At 42.8% G+C, this 15468-nt stretch overlaps 1 protein-coding gene across 3 annotated transcripts in view; it reads left to right on the forward strand.

The window, feature by feature from the left end:
- LOC128826831 (GON-4-like protein) overlaps positions 1 to 15468 on the forward strand; it is a 53795-nt gene that overhangs the window by 12722 nt on the left and 25605 nt on the right. For 2 of the 3 annotated variants that reach the window (XM_054010332.1, XM_054010333.1), the window contains exons 10-20: positions 427 to 597; positions 1568 to 1760; positions 4134 to 4235; positions 4995 to 5035; positions 5754 to 5857; positions 8483 to 8681; positions 11244 to 11330; positions 12329 to 12500; positions 13332 to 13476; positions 14032 to 14182; positions 14740 to 14856. In XM_054010332.1, the coding sequence (XP_053866307.1) occupies positions 427 to 597; positions 1568 to 1760; positions 4134 to 4235; positions 4995 to 5035; positions 5754 to 5857; positions 8483 to 8681; positions 11244 to 11330; positions 12329 to 12500; positions 13332 to 13476; positions 14032 to 14182; positions 14740 to 14856 (1482 nt within the window). Of the gene's footprint in view, positions 1 to 426; positions 598 to 1567; positions 1761 to 2588; positions 2950 to 4133; positions 4236 to 4994; positions 5036 to 5753; positions 5858 to 8482; positions 8682 to 11243; positions 11331 to 12328; positions 12501 to 13331; positions 13477 to 14031; positions 14183 to 14739; positions 14857 to 15468 lie in introns of those variants that run through there. The other variant, XM_054010334.1, reaches the window with a different exon arrangement.

The following is a 15468-nucleotide window of genomic DNA, read 5'->3' on the forward strand; positions in this document are numbered from 1 at the left end:
TTCAGAAGCAATTATTAACCCTTTACCTATGGCACAGTGTATAGGATCAGAGGCAACATGGTGAATGTACTGATTTTTCTCTCCCTCCCTTTCTCCCTGCCATTGTCTCCTATCACCAATTTAATCTCATATAGTTAAAATGCTTCTAGAGCTGATAATTTTGGGAACTGATTAGACTGAAATCTTTGAAATTTTCTCCGCTCCTGCAGAGCTCTCAATAGTTACATTCTCACCACTATGCTTGCTAAAAATCAAGTCTACCAGAATCAGGAGAGTCCATTTCCCCCTGTGATGCCATGTTTTATTTTGTATTGCAGTAGCACCTGATTGTGCAAGGCATTATACAAACAGAAAAAAGACAATCCCTGCCCTCGAGAGACTGACTTAAATAAAATATTTTTAACATGAAGAACTTCTTTTGATTAGGTGGAGAAGCTGTCTGCACCCCTTATTAGGCATATTAGTGCTGAAGTGGTTCCCATGGGACCTCCACCACCACCTAAACCGAAACAGAGCGGGGATAGCACTTTTATGGAGAAGCTGCATGCTGTGGATGAGGAACTGGCCTCCAGCCCAGTGTGCATGGATTCCTACCAGGTAATGTGATTAGGGATACTACAAAAATGACACTGTGGTGCAAGTATAACAGTATTGTTGTTGATGGAAGGTGGTTGTTTGAGCTGTACTGTCTAAAACCTGTCTGCTGAGTCCCTCTACACGCTGTCAACTTAATTTTGCAATCAAGCACATTGCTAACACTTTAAGATGCTTAAAAGTGAGAGAATTATACAAATCAATTAATTTTCCTTAATTATGCCCTTTGTTCACACTCTGCATTTCTCTCAGCTCGGATTATGAAAATCAGTTCCATCTGTTTCACATATGCATTCTTTGTGCTATATTGCTCAGGTATTAAAACATTGCAGGAGATGTTTCTTTCTAAAGTGTTTGGAATTTTTAAATTGAAATGTTTCTCTTTTTGTTATATTTTATAAATCTTGTTTTTACAAAATGTAACATTTGCCAAATTTAAGCTGATCGTGTAAATTGCTCCCTTTAGGTGACACTGTGGCTCAGCAGGGAAGCAGTAGACTGTAAAATTGGGAGCAAGAGACCTAAGAGGCTGGTGTTGTGGGTTAATGATTGTATTTCAGTGAATCTATGGAGCTGCAATAATACAGACTATAGTAGAAGTTGTTCTGTCCTGCTCCTGTCTTGGAAAGGAGCTGTTGTGATGATAACTGAGCAGTGGGGATGAACAGGATAAACCAACTGCTAAGGAGTAAAATATTGAAGGGGAAGAAAGCTCTTAAGGCAATAGGTTTGAATGAGGTGCATGTTGAAAAGATATTTATAAGTGATGTTAGTGTAATAACTACAGATTAATTAAATGTTACCCTTGGAGGGAACAACAAAGTAACATGAATCTTTTTGTGTCAAGAATCAGATTTTTCTGGTGTCAGGTTTGTTGTTGGTTTTTTGGCTGCACTGAAATGCCTGACATCAAAGAAATTAGAAGAGTAATGGGGAGGCTGTGATTTCATTGTGCTTTCTCTCCATGTTTCAGTCTTTGGATGATAGCCTCATTGCTTTCCGCACCCGATCAAAGAGACCCTTGAAGGATGTTCCTCTTGGTCAATTGGAGGCTGAGCTCCGTGCCCCAGATATCACACCAGACATGTATGACCCAAATACTGCAGATGATGAAGACTGGAAAAGATGGCTTGGGGGACTCATGAATGATGATGTGGAGAGTGAGGGTACGCAGCAATACCTGGTTATTTAGTGGTATTGGTGGGGACATTTTCATCTCTGACCTTGATTAGGAGTTCTGTGGGAAGCTTAAAGCTTTCTCTTCCTGTCTATACCAGGCAGTCTCATGTACAGCCATTAGGTTGGTTAGTAACATGAATATGTTCTGCATTCCAACAGCTTTGCTAACCTTCCACATGTCTATGTTGTATTGGTTCTAGGCTCAATCTTCTCTTCAAGGCTAAACATGCATTGACTCGTATACTAGTATATATGCTAACTGCTGCCCATGAGTAATAATGAGGATGTTGTGCATTTCAACTGCACTATAAATACTCCAGTGTCCTGCTTAGCCAGCTCTGCTGTTTTTATTGTTTTATATTTTCTTCCCCATGCTCCAACACACTGTTTGTATCAGCATCTAGATACTACAGTAATATGAGCTTTAGTAATGGATCTAGAGATGAGAAGTTTTGGCTGGCTGAGTCTGCTTACACGGAGATCTTTTAATGGCTACTAACACAGTGGATGCTCTTGTGTCAGATATTTTGGAGATTTCTTCTTCTTTTCTTCTTCTTTTCTGGCTTCCTTTCCTGCACTTTGTTCTACCTTTCTCATTAGATTGTAAGCCCTTCAGAGAAGGAACATTGACTTAATGTGTGTTTGCACAGTGCTTAGTACAATTGGTCTCTAATCCTGATTGATCATTTGAATGCAAATATATAATATAAATGTTTAATAATAGAAATTAAAACAAAACTTGGAAGCTGCTGTTCACATAACCTGATTCCTGAAACTGGAGTGAAGTATTTAACATTTCAACCTCCACCATTGCTGAAACTTTCCACAAGACAGCTTTCATAACTACCAGGATGAAGCCAGCTGTTGGCTTAATGTCAGTGCTGCCTTTCTCTTTTGTGTTACTTTTATTTGATTATGCTGGCTTCCTAGTGTCTCACCTGTGACAAATTGCTGTAATGCTTCTGAGACCGTTTACCCTCTGATCCTCATGCATCATATGAGTATCTTGGTGAGTCAAGTCGAAGACTGAAAACAAAGCATGTCTGAGGTGTGTGTGTAAAGTCCCACAACTCCCTGGAATGCTGAGGCTTTAAGATAACATCTTGAACCTCTTACAAGAAAAGAGGAATTTCCTGATGCGGTTGAACCTTTCATTCAACAGAGCATTTGAGAAAGGTGAATAGATATTGAACCTGTTATAAGGACTAATATAACTGCTTTGGTTTTAGTTTCGTTTGCAAACTGAATTTAACAAGGGCTACTGAAGCAGGCTAATGTTAGGAGAGGCTGGAATCATTGCTGGAATCATCTTCTTAGCATAATGTGCCTTAGGTGCCATATACCCAGGATGCATCCCTGAATTTAGTCTGCTGGTTGGATCATTAGCTTGCCTGGGCTGGGTACTGACTGGGACATGCGTTGACCTCTTTTAGAAGTAGTAGCATGAAAATACCTTCTTCATGGATCGTGTTTTCTAAACATCTTACCATTTTTGTTGCTCTCCTGGACTCTTTCCAATGTCCACATCTTCCTTAAAGTGTGGGGCCCAAAACTGCACACAGTATTATAGCTGAGGCCTCATTGCTGAGTAGAGTGAAACAATTACCTCTTGTATCTTGCATATGACATTCCTGTTAATACATTGCAGAATGACATTTGCCATTTCCACAACATTATATGAGTAAATCCCATTGACTTAAATGGAAGAGTAAAGCCCCAGGATGGGCAGGAGGAAATCTTAAAATGACTTATCCAGTGAGAACCTGGAGCTTGGATTTGTTTGTCAGATAAGAAAATACAGTTGGACCTATTTCTTGTTGTAGTAGTGTCTAACTTCAAAGTGCAGTATAGGGTATACCTTGAGTTTATTTATCAATGTGGTGTTTTTACGTGAGGGGCACCATGTTGTATTTACCATCATGGTTTATGCTCTTATAAGAAACAAAATAATTCAGAGGTTGATTCTCTGTCTTGCCTCTTGTCATCACTTACACCTGTGCACAGTGGGTGTAAAACACACCGATTAGAATAGTGGCATTATACACTCACTTTCTGCAAATTTAGATGACACAAATTACAGCTAGTGGAGAATCAGTCTGTCCTTACTAAACAGGAATGGTTAAAATACTAGGGAAAGAAATGAGGATGCTACAAGTGCAGATTGAAAGGAAGATAGTTTTGTTATTACTACCACAGCAGTTGAGCAAACTGGGACCCTGTTAACTAATACTAACTCAAGTCCTGCCTCTGTCTGGCAGGATAGCCAGTAAGCCCAGTGTTTCTCCCCAGGTTGCCATTAGCACGGTCTCCCTTACAGTTTGATTTATGAAAAAATATGTTTCAAACATTTATCTTGTTAGATGAGGCAGATGATGATGATGACCCTGAGTATAACTTCCTGGAAGATCTGGATGAACCAGACACAGAAGACTTCAGGAATGATCGTGCTGTGAGAATCACCAGTAAGTACTGCGATAACCTAAGCTCAGCTCCTTCAGCACTGCTTCTGTTAGAATTGTTGATCCAAATTGAAAACTTCAGTGTTTGTTGCAAAGGTTTTGCAAAGCATGGCTAATTAAAAAAAAAAAAAACTGAACCACCCCCCGCTCCCCCATGCTGTTAACTATACAGAGGAGCTGGTGAAGTAATGACTCCCCATAAATGCATGAATGGATCTGGCCAGTGGTCCAGCATTGCCATCAGGTACAGCGACTTAGTTCTGTTTTAGACAAAATGAGACTCTAGCCAAGATACTCTGTGGGTCTGGTGTGGGCGTTAAGGAGGTTAGATAGGGTTGCATTGAAGGACTTTACTGTGTTGCTCAGGCCTTCAGCTGTGAAGTGGGGTCAGAGCTGCAACATTAGTCGTGCAGAGAGCATGTGGGGAGAAATAGCAGCCTGAATTTGGATGAAAACCTTGTGACCACAGTTGCGGGAAGCTGATCTCTTAAATCACAGATCAAGGAGGTGAAGCCATTCTGGCATACACAGGGGATTAGGATTGAGTGGCTGAGAGGCAGGCTGTACTTGGATGCTTCAGGGCTGATCCCCAGCACAAAGAGAAAATGTAAAAGTATATGAGAGGATCCCCTTTCTTCCCACTTGTGTTGGAAAGTTTGCAAGGGTTTGTCATCTTCTGAAAAGGAAATCCTGCAAATTGCTAAAATTTTTCTTACTGGATCACTAGCTGTTTCTTCATGCACCCTATCTTGTCTCTTACAGAGAAAGAAGTAAATGAACTGATGGAGGAGCTGTTTGAGACAGTAAGGGCAAGTCTATACTACATAATTAAAGTCAACCTTAGTTATGTCAACATACAGCCACCGCAGTAATTAAATAGTTTTTGCATGTCCACACTGCACTCCTTGTGTCAGTGTTGCGTGTCCTCTCTAGGAACGCTTGCACCGATTTAACTGTCAGGCTTCTGAAAGGCAGCAACTGTTGATGTACGCAATGCAATATATACACTGACGCAGCATCGACCTAACTACATCAACCTAAGCGCTACACCTTTCGCGGAGGTGGAGTTAAGTCAGTGTAATGGGCGAGTTACATTGGTGGGAGCTGCATTTTAGAGTAGACGCTTGCAGAGTTAGGTTGACGTAAACTTCCTTATGTCGACCTAACTCTGTAGTGTACACCAGGTCTAAGTGAGACTTTTAACAATATGTGGGAGTCTTTCTATCCTGGAACTGACAGAGGGTCTCTGAAGGTGCCAAAGAGAGGGGACTTTACTGTATGTCTTAGCATAAACTCACTGCAAGGGGTCCTGTCATGTATGTGCAACTGTGAGGAGGCTAAAGCATGTACCCCAGTGAAGACCCAAGGGGGCTGAGCATGTCTGCTGCTGATGACATCAGTATAGGTCCATTGTGATTAATTTTATACTGAGCCAGAAATCCCTCTGTACTAAAAGTAATTCCCTGAACCTCAGACAGAGCCTCATATACCTGACAACTGCTGAGCTTTATTTCCTATCAGTTCCAGGATGAGATGGGTTTCTCCAACCTGGAGGATGAAGGCCCAGAGGATGAGGACACTGTTGCAGAGTCACGGCCGAATTTTAACACACCACAGGTGCTTAGGTATGACTGTCTGGTCTCAATAAAAACTGCAGAGGGTGCCCGGGCACCCAGCTGTCAAATAAGATGTAATAGAAAGAAGATGGAAGCCACATACATACCATCCAGATGGCGATGGGGTCCATAGCCCTTTTGCTCTGACTCCCTGATACAGTAATGTATTTGCTGCAATTTGTACGTATCATGGAGGGAGCCAGTACAGACAGTGCTTCTCAGCGAGGGGGCCAGGAAGAAGGAGGCAATGCCCTGAAGGAGAGTATAATAGCGGCTTTTAGTGGAGGAAAAGCAGTGGATCTCAGAGGGGTCATTGAGGGACTGGATTGTATTCTAGCAACACAGCTGAAGGGTGACAGCTTTTTTAACTTCCTCCAGAGGAGCTCACTTATTACCTCCAGCTTTCTTGGTAATATGAAGGCACTGTTGAGGAGCTGGGCTCAAGTACAGTAGAACCTCAGAGTTACGAACTCTCGGGAAGGGAGGTTGTTCGTAACTCCGAAATGTTCGTAACGCTGAACAAAACATTATGGTTGTTCTTTTAGAAGTTTACAATTCAACATTGACTTTACAGCATTGAAACTTTACTATGCAGAAGAAAAATGCTGCTTTTAATCATCTTAATTTAAATGAAACCAGCACAGAAACAACGAGGAGTCCTGTGACTCCTCGTTGTTTTTGTGGATACAGACTAACATGGCTACCCCTCTGGTACTAAGCACAGAAACCGTTTCCTTACCTTATCAAATCTTTTTTTTCAACTTTCCCTTTAGTTTTTTAGTAGTTTACGTTTAACATAGTACTGTACTGTATTTCCTTTTTTTTTTTTTTTTTGTGTGTGTGTGGGGTGGGGGGTCTCTGCTGCTACCCGATTGCATACTTCCAGTTCCAATGAGGTGTGTGGTTGACCTGTCAGTTCGTAACTCTAAGGTTCTACGATACTGGCCATTGCCTAGCAAATCTCCCAGTGCACATCACTTCTTGAACAGATGGGTGCTGCTAGTCAGGAAAGAGTTGGACTGGCAGAGCTGTGTAAGGGCACGGGACTGAAGCAGCTGTCAGCTGTGGACAACATTTGTTGCCTTTTTGATAACTATTAGCATGGGCTAAATTTTAGTCAATGACGTGGAGCTGATCGGCTTCAGATCTCATGATCCTTCTCTTGTTCTTAGTTAATATTTATTCTGACAAATAGTGGCTTACTATTGAAATGGTAACAGTACCTGGGGGGCTGAATGTGAATAAAGTCTCCTTGTCTATGGGGCAGCTCAGCTCAAGACTAAGCTGTATCTGTTTGGGAAGGGAGCTAAAGTGACTGCTGGGCATCTGCACCATTCTCTCCGGATGAGCAGTACTGGAGGGGAGTGCGGAAATCTTAGACCAGCTACAATCTTATTGTGAAGGGTATTTCATGCTCATTTCCCTAGTCTGTCTGAGGTAAGGTAGGGTAAGTCCTCCTCCTAATTGGTTTCTTCTTCCCTGGTATTATCTGTACATAATGTTGTTCCTGGACTACTTTAGGGAGGTAATTTTGAGGGAAAATTTCACCTATTTGTTCCAATGGTTCCTTCCCTTTAGTATCTTGTAATGTAAATGTCTTAGAGGGGCCTTGATTGTGACTAGCTTTGAGCGCACATGCTGGGTCTGTTGTGGAAGTGAAGCTGATCCTAGTTGGGTCAGAGATGGGAGAGTGTTGATTGGGCTATCTATAGAGCTCTGTCATAAGCAGGCTGACACTTAAAGCTGTTTGCAATGACAGGAATATTTACAGCACTTCTCTGCTGCAGCAGAACAAACGTGTAATAAAATAGCCTGCTGAGTAAAACTCAGGGGCACTCATTAATATTTACAAAGTGTGTCAACAGCATTGGAGAGCTGCAAGTGATCTCATTGGGACTGATGATGGTAATAGCCAGCAGCCATAGTACTTTGGACTGTGATCTTGTTTAATCCCACAAGCTTGGGTCGGGTCTGGTCTAGTTCTTGAATGATCTCTCTTTAGCAATGTCTTATCTAGGTTCTTATACCGTGGCCATTACAGTGGTATCTGAGTACTTGAATAAAATGGTGCAGGAAATGATACAGGTGACTGAGTAGGGAATGCTTTTATCTGAGTCTGTAACTAACCAGTACCCCAACATGGTGTTAGAGTGGCACGGTGCTTCTGAAGATGCTGCATTCAGATGTAAAACTAAAGCCCTGACTGCTCGTGGTCATTAAAGATTCCATGACACTTTTCTTAACAGGATTATTAATCCTGGTGTGGTGGCCAAACTTTACCTCAGGTAATTCTATTCTGATTCTCTAAATTCTCGCAGTTTTAACAGGACACAGGATTTGCCTTAACCTTTTAGGACAGGAAATTAACTTTTGGTTTGGGCTGTTGAATGAATAGGTGCTGTGTCCCACTCCAGGAGAGGCAGCATTGCTGGGGTAGGTGAAGGGATTTTTGTAAATACTAGGTTTATAAAATACTTTGGGTACTTTGAGATGAAAGGTGCTATAGAAATGTAATTAATATTTTAATTGTGCTTTTCAGAAACTAAGTAAAATCTACTTGATACACCAGGTCATTAAGAGCGTTGTCTGTAAGTCATGGACTTGGCATAATACTGTCTGCTTGATCTGAAACAGATTTGAAGAGCCTCTGGCCAACTTACTCAATGAACAGCACCGGACTGTGAAGGAACAGCTTGAACAGCTGAGAATAAAGAAATCTTCGACCAAGCAGCCACAGGAGATGGAGAGGTCTAAACCTCAAATTGAGAAGCCACTTCAGACCCTAGTTTTGGACATGGGGCAGAGAAAGAGGCTGCATCAGCAAATGCAGCAGGTAAGAGATGTAGTAATTATCAAACACAAATATCACAGCTTCATTGTCAACTGCAGGGCAAAGGCCTCTGCATAGCATGGTGACACCATCAATGCTACAGGAAGCACTCAAGCAAGTTGCCTACTGAAATAAGGTACACATTTTGTACCCTGGAATCTGGTACCACAACATTAGTGAAACAGATCTGTGCACTACAATCTGGTACCACTTTCTGGAATGAATTAAAACCATCCAAGGGAAGTGGTTGCCATCCTCCTTAACTAGATGTGAGAGAGCTGTAGCAGTCATGCTTTAATCTGACTGTGTTGAAGCAATGATTTAATTCTAAACCCCTATTTTTGTGGCCTTCTGACTTTCTGAAAATATTATCCTTTTAGCTGGAAATCGATCACTATAAAGTGGGTGCACAACTGGTTGAAATACCATAGTCAAAGCAGTTATCAGTGGTTCGCTGTCAGACTGGGAGACATTTTTTGCTTGAAAATTGCATACGATTCACTAGAGACGCAGCACCCCTGATTGTGGTCATCAGCATAAGGTCCTCTTGATGACCCAGATATAGTAGTTCAAACCCAGTAGCAAACTGTGTCTTTCTATTGGTGGAAGCACACAGTTTTATGAGAGCCATGCCGTGTAAGCATGGGTTTCACGTATGTGGTATGTGACCCTTTTAATTTTTCAGCAGTAAACCAAGATATGGAACTCCAGTTGGGCTCATGTAAATGTGTTTATCTGGAATTCCTATAGTGTTGGGATAACTTTCACATAGGTATATGAAACAGTAATGCAGAACACTAAAATTGTGTGTAATAGCCCATTTACTCTTGGGGGAATTTTGTGCAACTGCGCAAGTGCAGAATTAATGTCCCCTGCAGATTATGCTTTCCCTGCAGAAAAACTGATTCACATGAAGGGGGAGGCACATGTCTGGTTTGGGTGTTGGGAGCAGCAAAGGAGATGTAAATCACTCTCTTGGGGATTGGGGTGGGGGGGGGTGGGCTGTCTGTCTCTCTTGCTATTGTGGTGTGTCTGGAGCCAGGGAGGCGCAGGGCTGGGGATTCCCTGGTTGGTGGCTCCTACCGTGTGCTGGGCTGCAGCTGCTAGTCCTAGCTGGGCTGCGGGGAGAACAGGGCTTCCTCTTCCCCTGCATGGGCTGCTCCTGACTGCAGGAAGCTCCACATCCAGCCCCACTTCCTGCTTCCCTCTCTCCCCAGCTGCAGGGGAAGGGATCACTATATGGTGAGCTGCCCCTCCTGTCTGCCCTGCATCCAGATCACCCCCACTCAAAGCCTCACCCCACTGAGCCCCAACCAGCTGCACCCGGACCACCACCCCACCAAGCCCTATGACCCCCGTGCTGAGCCCCATCCCCCCACACCTATCCTCTTGCGGAGCCCCAACCACCTTCACCTGAACCCTCTCACCACACACCTGGATCCCCACACTTTCATCCTGTTGGGCTGAGCCTGCTTGCCCCATTTCTGGATTGGGGGGAGAGCTGGGTGTGCGTGTGAGACTCTGTCCCTCTTGCTCAGTGGAGCCATATAGCTATGCTAATATGCCCAGTAAGGAATCTATTTGTCAAAAAACATTTCCTGGATCTTTTCTGTTGTCTGTATTGTCAGACATGCTTGCTGACAGGTATTTTGAAATAAATTACTAAAATAATTGAAAATGGTGTGATTATATTGTGTTATTTTGACAAATACAATATGCAGAATTTTAAAATTTTGTGCGCAGAATTCCTAGGAGTACCCATTCACATTGCTCTAGGAACCCTAATTTTGAATTTCCTGACTTTTGTGCATTTATATTCTCAACTATCATGTTGTTTTAGTTTAAATGATTTATAAATGTTTAGGGCCAGAAGGGACCATTGTGATCATCTAGGATAATTTCCTGCAAATGCAAACTACAGGATTTCCCCAAGTGATTCCTGCATCAAGCTTCTTACTTCTGGTTTCACTTACTGTGGAAATGTCTCTGAACTGTAGTTGTCACTAGTGTGTGCTTGTGTATTTTTAAGGTAATTGCTTAAGATGTCAGCACTAAAAATTCTTTCAAGCTCTCTGTTAGCTGAAGTATGTCTGTAGCCAACACTCATTGTAACACTCATTTTGAGACCCAGGAGATATAACCTGCTCCGCCTGTCGGTGCTTTAGAATGTTATAGTGTCTTAATGCAGGGGTCGGCAACGTTTGGCACGCGGCTCGCCAGGGTAAGCACCCTAGCGGGCCGGGCCAGTTTATTTACCTGCTGATGCGGCAGGTTCGGCCAATCGCGGCCCCCACTGGCCGCGGTTCACCGTCCCGGGCCAATGGGGGCGGCGGGAAGCCGCGGCCAGCACATCCCTCGCCCGCACCGCTTCCCGCCGCCCCCATTGGCCCGGGACGGCGAACCGTGGTGAATGGGGGGCCGCGATCGGTCGAACCTGCCGCGTCAGCAGGTAAATAAACTGGCCCGGCCTGCTAGGGTGTTTACCCTGGCGAGCTGCGTGCCAAACGTTGCCGACCCCTGTCTTAGTGTATGGAAAAGCTTCATCTGCCTGACCTGTTCTTTCAGCATGTCCAGCTCCTGACTCAAATCCACCTTCTTACCAGCTCCAACCCTAGTCTGAGTTCAGAGGCCAGCACCACGAGGATGTTTCTGGTAAGGATCTAGCTAAAGTTAGAAATACAATAATTCTATCGCAAAAATAAAGGCTGCCATTGTCTTTAATCAAGATGACTTGGTGTGTATTTTCAAAATGAGCAGTGAAGGAGAGGCATTGTTATGTAGCTGCAGCTGCCTTTACGTTGCTAAATGGTTCAGCACTGTGTGAGAGAGAGTTTGCTGTCATGGGAGAGGAGCCTAGTTAGTGCAGTGGGCTAGTGCACTAACAGTGCCAGTTTAGATGAAAATTAGTTTTGCTTTCTGGTTAGTTTTAACACAAACCTCCATCCAGTCTGACACTACAGACAGTCCCTGCTCTAGAGAGGACTAGGGTGGGATTAGCAGGACTGCTGCAGGTTGGAATTGAAGGCTTGGGTGAGAGAAGCGTGTTCAGCTAATGCCTGTGCTATACTTGTCTGAAGCCTATGTGGGCATTTGCTGAGGGAAGTACAAAAAATCCCTGTGAGGGTGGGTTGGTTAGTGGGAATGCCCTGCAAAGCTTAAAAAAAACCAAAATCTGACTTCATTCAGCTGAGAAAATATTTCCTTAACATTTGTTTCAAATGATAGTATCATCTACATACTAATGCTTGATCAACTGCTTACTGAACGAGTTTGTAACTGTGTAATGGCAATAACACAGTGTTCTGTGTTGGCATGTGTTTTGTATTTTTTTTTTTTTTTTAAAGATTAAAAACAGCTTGAAAAGGTCATTCTTAGAACAATTTCTGTGATTGCTCTGTGATCTTTAATGGTTCTGCTTGGGAATGGGGGAGTAATAACTCACAGCAGAGCTGGGGCTTTACAGTTTCAGAGCAGAATAAATGTAATCAATTGTCTCATGGCTCGGTATCTCTGAAAAGCAGGTTTGATGATAACTGAAACTTTCTCTGCCTCCTATCTGGCAAGTTTGCTTTCTGAATGACTTGTACATACACGAGTACTTATTACATTGAAAGCAAGTCCCTTTATCTCCTTTGTATTTGACTCTTCAGACTGAGCTGAGTAACTTTGCTCACAGTTCCATGCTCCTTCGTCAGCAGTTTCATCCCAAGTTTCAAACAGTGTTCCAACCATGTAACTTGAAGGGAGCGTTGCAGCTCATTGAAGACTTTCATGCCCAGGTCAAAGTTGATTGGAGCCCTCGCAAAACTGTGAAGAAGAGTGGTATGTAGCTGAAGGGGCAGGTTTGTAGGGTAGTAATAGCCTTTTTGGTGATGCCCTCCCCTCAAATGAGATGGATTCCAGATTTTTTGCTATGATTTGAAATGGAATTTAGCATTATTTTGCAGCATTGTTTCTAACATGTCTTTAAGCAATGACCTCAGTATTATTGGTTATCTTTTTCTACTTAAGCCATGAAAATGTGACACAGTAAGCTCACATCATAGGGATTTGTACAAGATTGCTTAGCTTGGTAGTCCGGAACGCATGATATGTTTGCAGATGTTTCAAGATTTGGAAATCCATCAAGAAAGCAACAATAGATTGGAAAAATGTGTTCCAGTGGTTTGAGTGAGGCATCAAAGACATTTTCTTTTGGTTGAGATGGTTCTACTAACAGGACTAGGGACTTGAACTATGAAATTGTAAAATTAAAAAGCATTCTGAATGGATAGTTTTGGAAATTTTTGTCATGACTTTCTCTTAGCCAAATGATAGGCAGATTAGAGTCAAATAAAGCCATTCACTGATTAGAGTCAAATGGAGCTGCTCCATCCTTCCACAGAGCAGATATTGCACACACAATTCTGTGGGGAAATCAAAAAGAAAAGTAACTTTTGCTGGCCTAGATTAAATTCTTAGTTTTAGTTTCTTGTGTTCTAAACCAAAATCCAAAGGTTGTGGGGGAAAAAGTAACCTCAGCCTGTACTGCTTTCACAGCAGGAGTTATAGGGACAACAGCTTTTACAATAAAGTAATGGTGAGTTTCAGAATTTAAGCATCTGTGCTTGTGAGGTTCATCAACTTGTGCTTATCCGTGGATTTTTTTCACAGCAAATGAATTCCCCTGTCTTCCAAAGCAAGTGGCATGGATTCTGGCAACGAGAAAAGTCTTTATGTACCCAGAGCTGTTACCAATTTGCTCCCTGAAGGCCAAAGCCCCCCAGAACAAGATTATCTTCACAAAGGCAGAGGACAAGTAGGTGTTCAATGTTAGTGTGTGTGGTTTTAAAAAAAAAAGAAAATGGGGCATCTTTACTTGGGGGGGAAAAAGTAGGGTGCTGTAGCCAACTGATGGGATGTCTGGACATTCTGGAATAGCACAATCAGATGGCAACTTTGGCCCTTTGTTCCCAGCCGTAGACCAATTGCTATTAGTTCAGTAGGCCAGACAGATTTAGTCTTTTGTGGATTTTCCATGCCAATATGTGTACTGACTTCCAAGGTGATCAGAGGGACAAATCTGAGTGTATTGAGACACTCCTGAACCAACATACTCCCCATCTTGATTTATTAATGTGTCTCCAGTCTAATTCTGTGTTGGCGTCGTTAACAATTTGTTTCATTAGATTAAACCATGTTGAGCATTCAGCAGTTGATTGGGCTGTTTTAATTCCATACTCTGTCTTCTCTGTGTTGCTGTGGCTAACCAGATTGAGAAACTCCAGGGATGTTAACAGATGTAAAGGACAAGCTGAGAGCATTTGCAGTTTCTTTTGATTTGAATCATTGGCAGAATTTTTTTTCCTTTCAGTTTATTAGCTTTGGGTCTGAAACACTTTGAAGGGACAGAGTTTCCTAAACCTTTGATCAGCAAGTATCTCCTGCCAGCAAAGACTGCACACCAGCTGACAGTGAGAATCAAGAATCTCAATATGAACCGTGCCCCTGACAATATCATCAGAGTAAGTGACACAATCTATAGTTTGTATGCATTTGTATTTTACATGTTTGCAAGGTGTTGCCCACACATAACGGAAGACACCGTTCCTTCCCCTATGAGTTTACATTCGGTCTGCACTTAATTTCTTCAGAGACCATGACACCTCACTTCCAATAAGAATGGAGACTCCTTCAGAGACCCTACCCTCTGTACTTACCTTTTACAACTGCTCTGATTGCGGCTTTGTCTCTCAAGAACACAACACCTACTACAGAGAACCTTGATACAACTGTAATTCACATAATGCTGAAATCAAGAGCTTCCTACCAGTAGATTTGCATACTCTATGGAAGTAGAGTGAGTGCACATGTGCTGCACCAATGATCTGTCCAGAGAAATGGGTCAAAAAGGACATAAGATTTTGTTCAGCCCTCCTTTCCATTTCTTAATATTTACACATTTGAGCAACACTCAATCAGTGTAGGAGTAACTCTGGCAGTTAGACTAATGAAGGATGGGGATTGCTGACCTTGGGTTTTTTTGTTTTTGTCTTTTTCTTCCACCACCCCATCTCCTCAGTATTATAAAAGAACAAAGCAGTTGCCCATTTTGTTCAAGTGTTGTGAGGAGATCCAGCCTTCTGAGTGCAAACCCCCTGTGGAGAGGGAAGAGCAGCATTTGCCATTCTGGCTGAAGGTACAGTGCCTGCTGTTTAGAAGCATCATGCCTCCACCCATCTTATCCCTAGAGCTGATTAACCTTTTAGTGCTGTTGGCTTGAACTGTTTAATTCATCTGATTAGAATATTGGCTGTGTGACACTGGTGCTGCTGGTTGCAGTTGTATGTCAGGGCATGCTGGCCACCACCTTGCAGGCAGCAATTACCATCTTCCTCGCTGCACCAAACAGTCTTATTGAGAGACAGACGTTCTCATTGTGCACCTGTTGCCCTGGGAATAAAGTGCAGATTTGGGATTTGAATGTTGTTCTCTCATGTTACGGGGCCCTTATACCTGTAGTACCTAAATGCCTCTCAGCCATTAATTTTTCCTCACAACCCCTTGTGTGGAAGGGATGAACCAAAGCACAAAGAAATGAACTGACTTGCCAAGGTCACACTGGAAGTATGTGGCAGAGCCAAGAATTGGACCCAGATCCCCCAAACCCTAGTTCAGGGTTTTATCACATGACCATCCTATTGGGGAATTGATGACACTTGACTCTTGCTAAGAGAGTCTTTACAAACCAGTTTGGAAGAGACACGTCAAGGTCATGAACTTCATGATCACATTGCTCCTTCCGGATCGT

Source organism: Malaclemys terrapin, chromosome 21, assembly GCF_027887155.1.
Source record: "Malaclemys terrapin pileata isolate rMalTer1 chromosome 21, rMalTer1.hap1, whole genome shotgun sequence".
Taxonomy (NCBI): domain Eukaryota; kingdom Metazoa; phylum Chordata; order Testudines; family Emydidae; genus Malaclemys; species Malaclemys terrapin.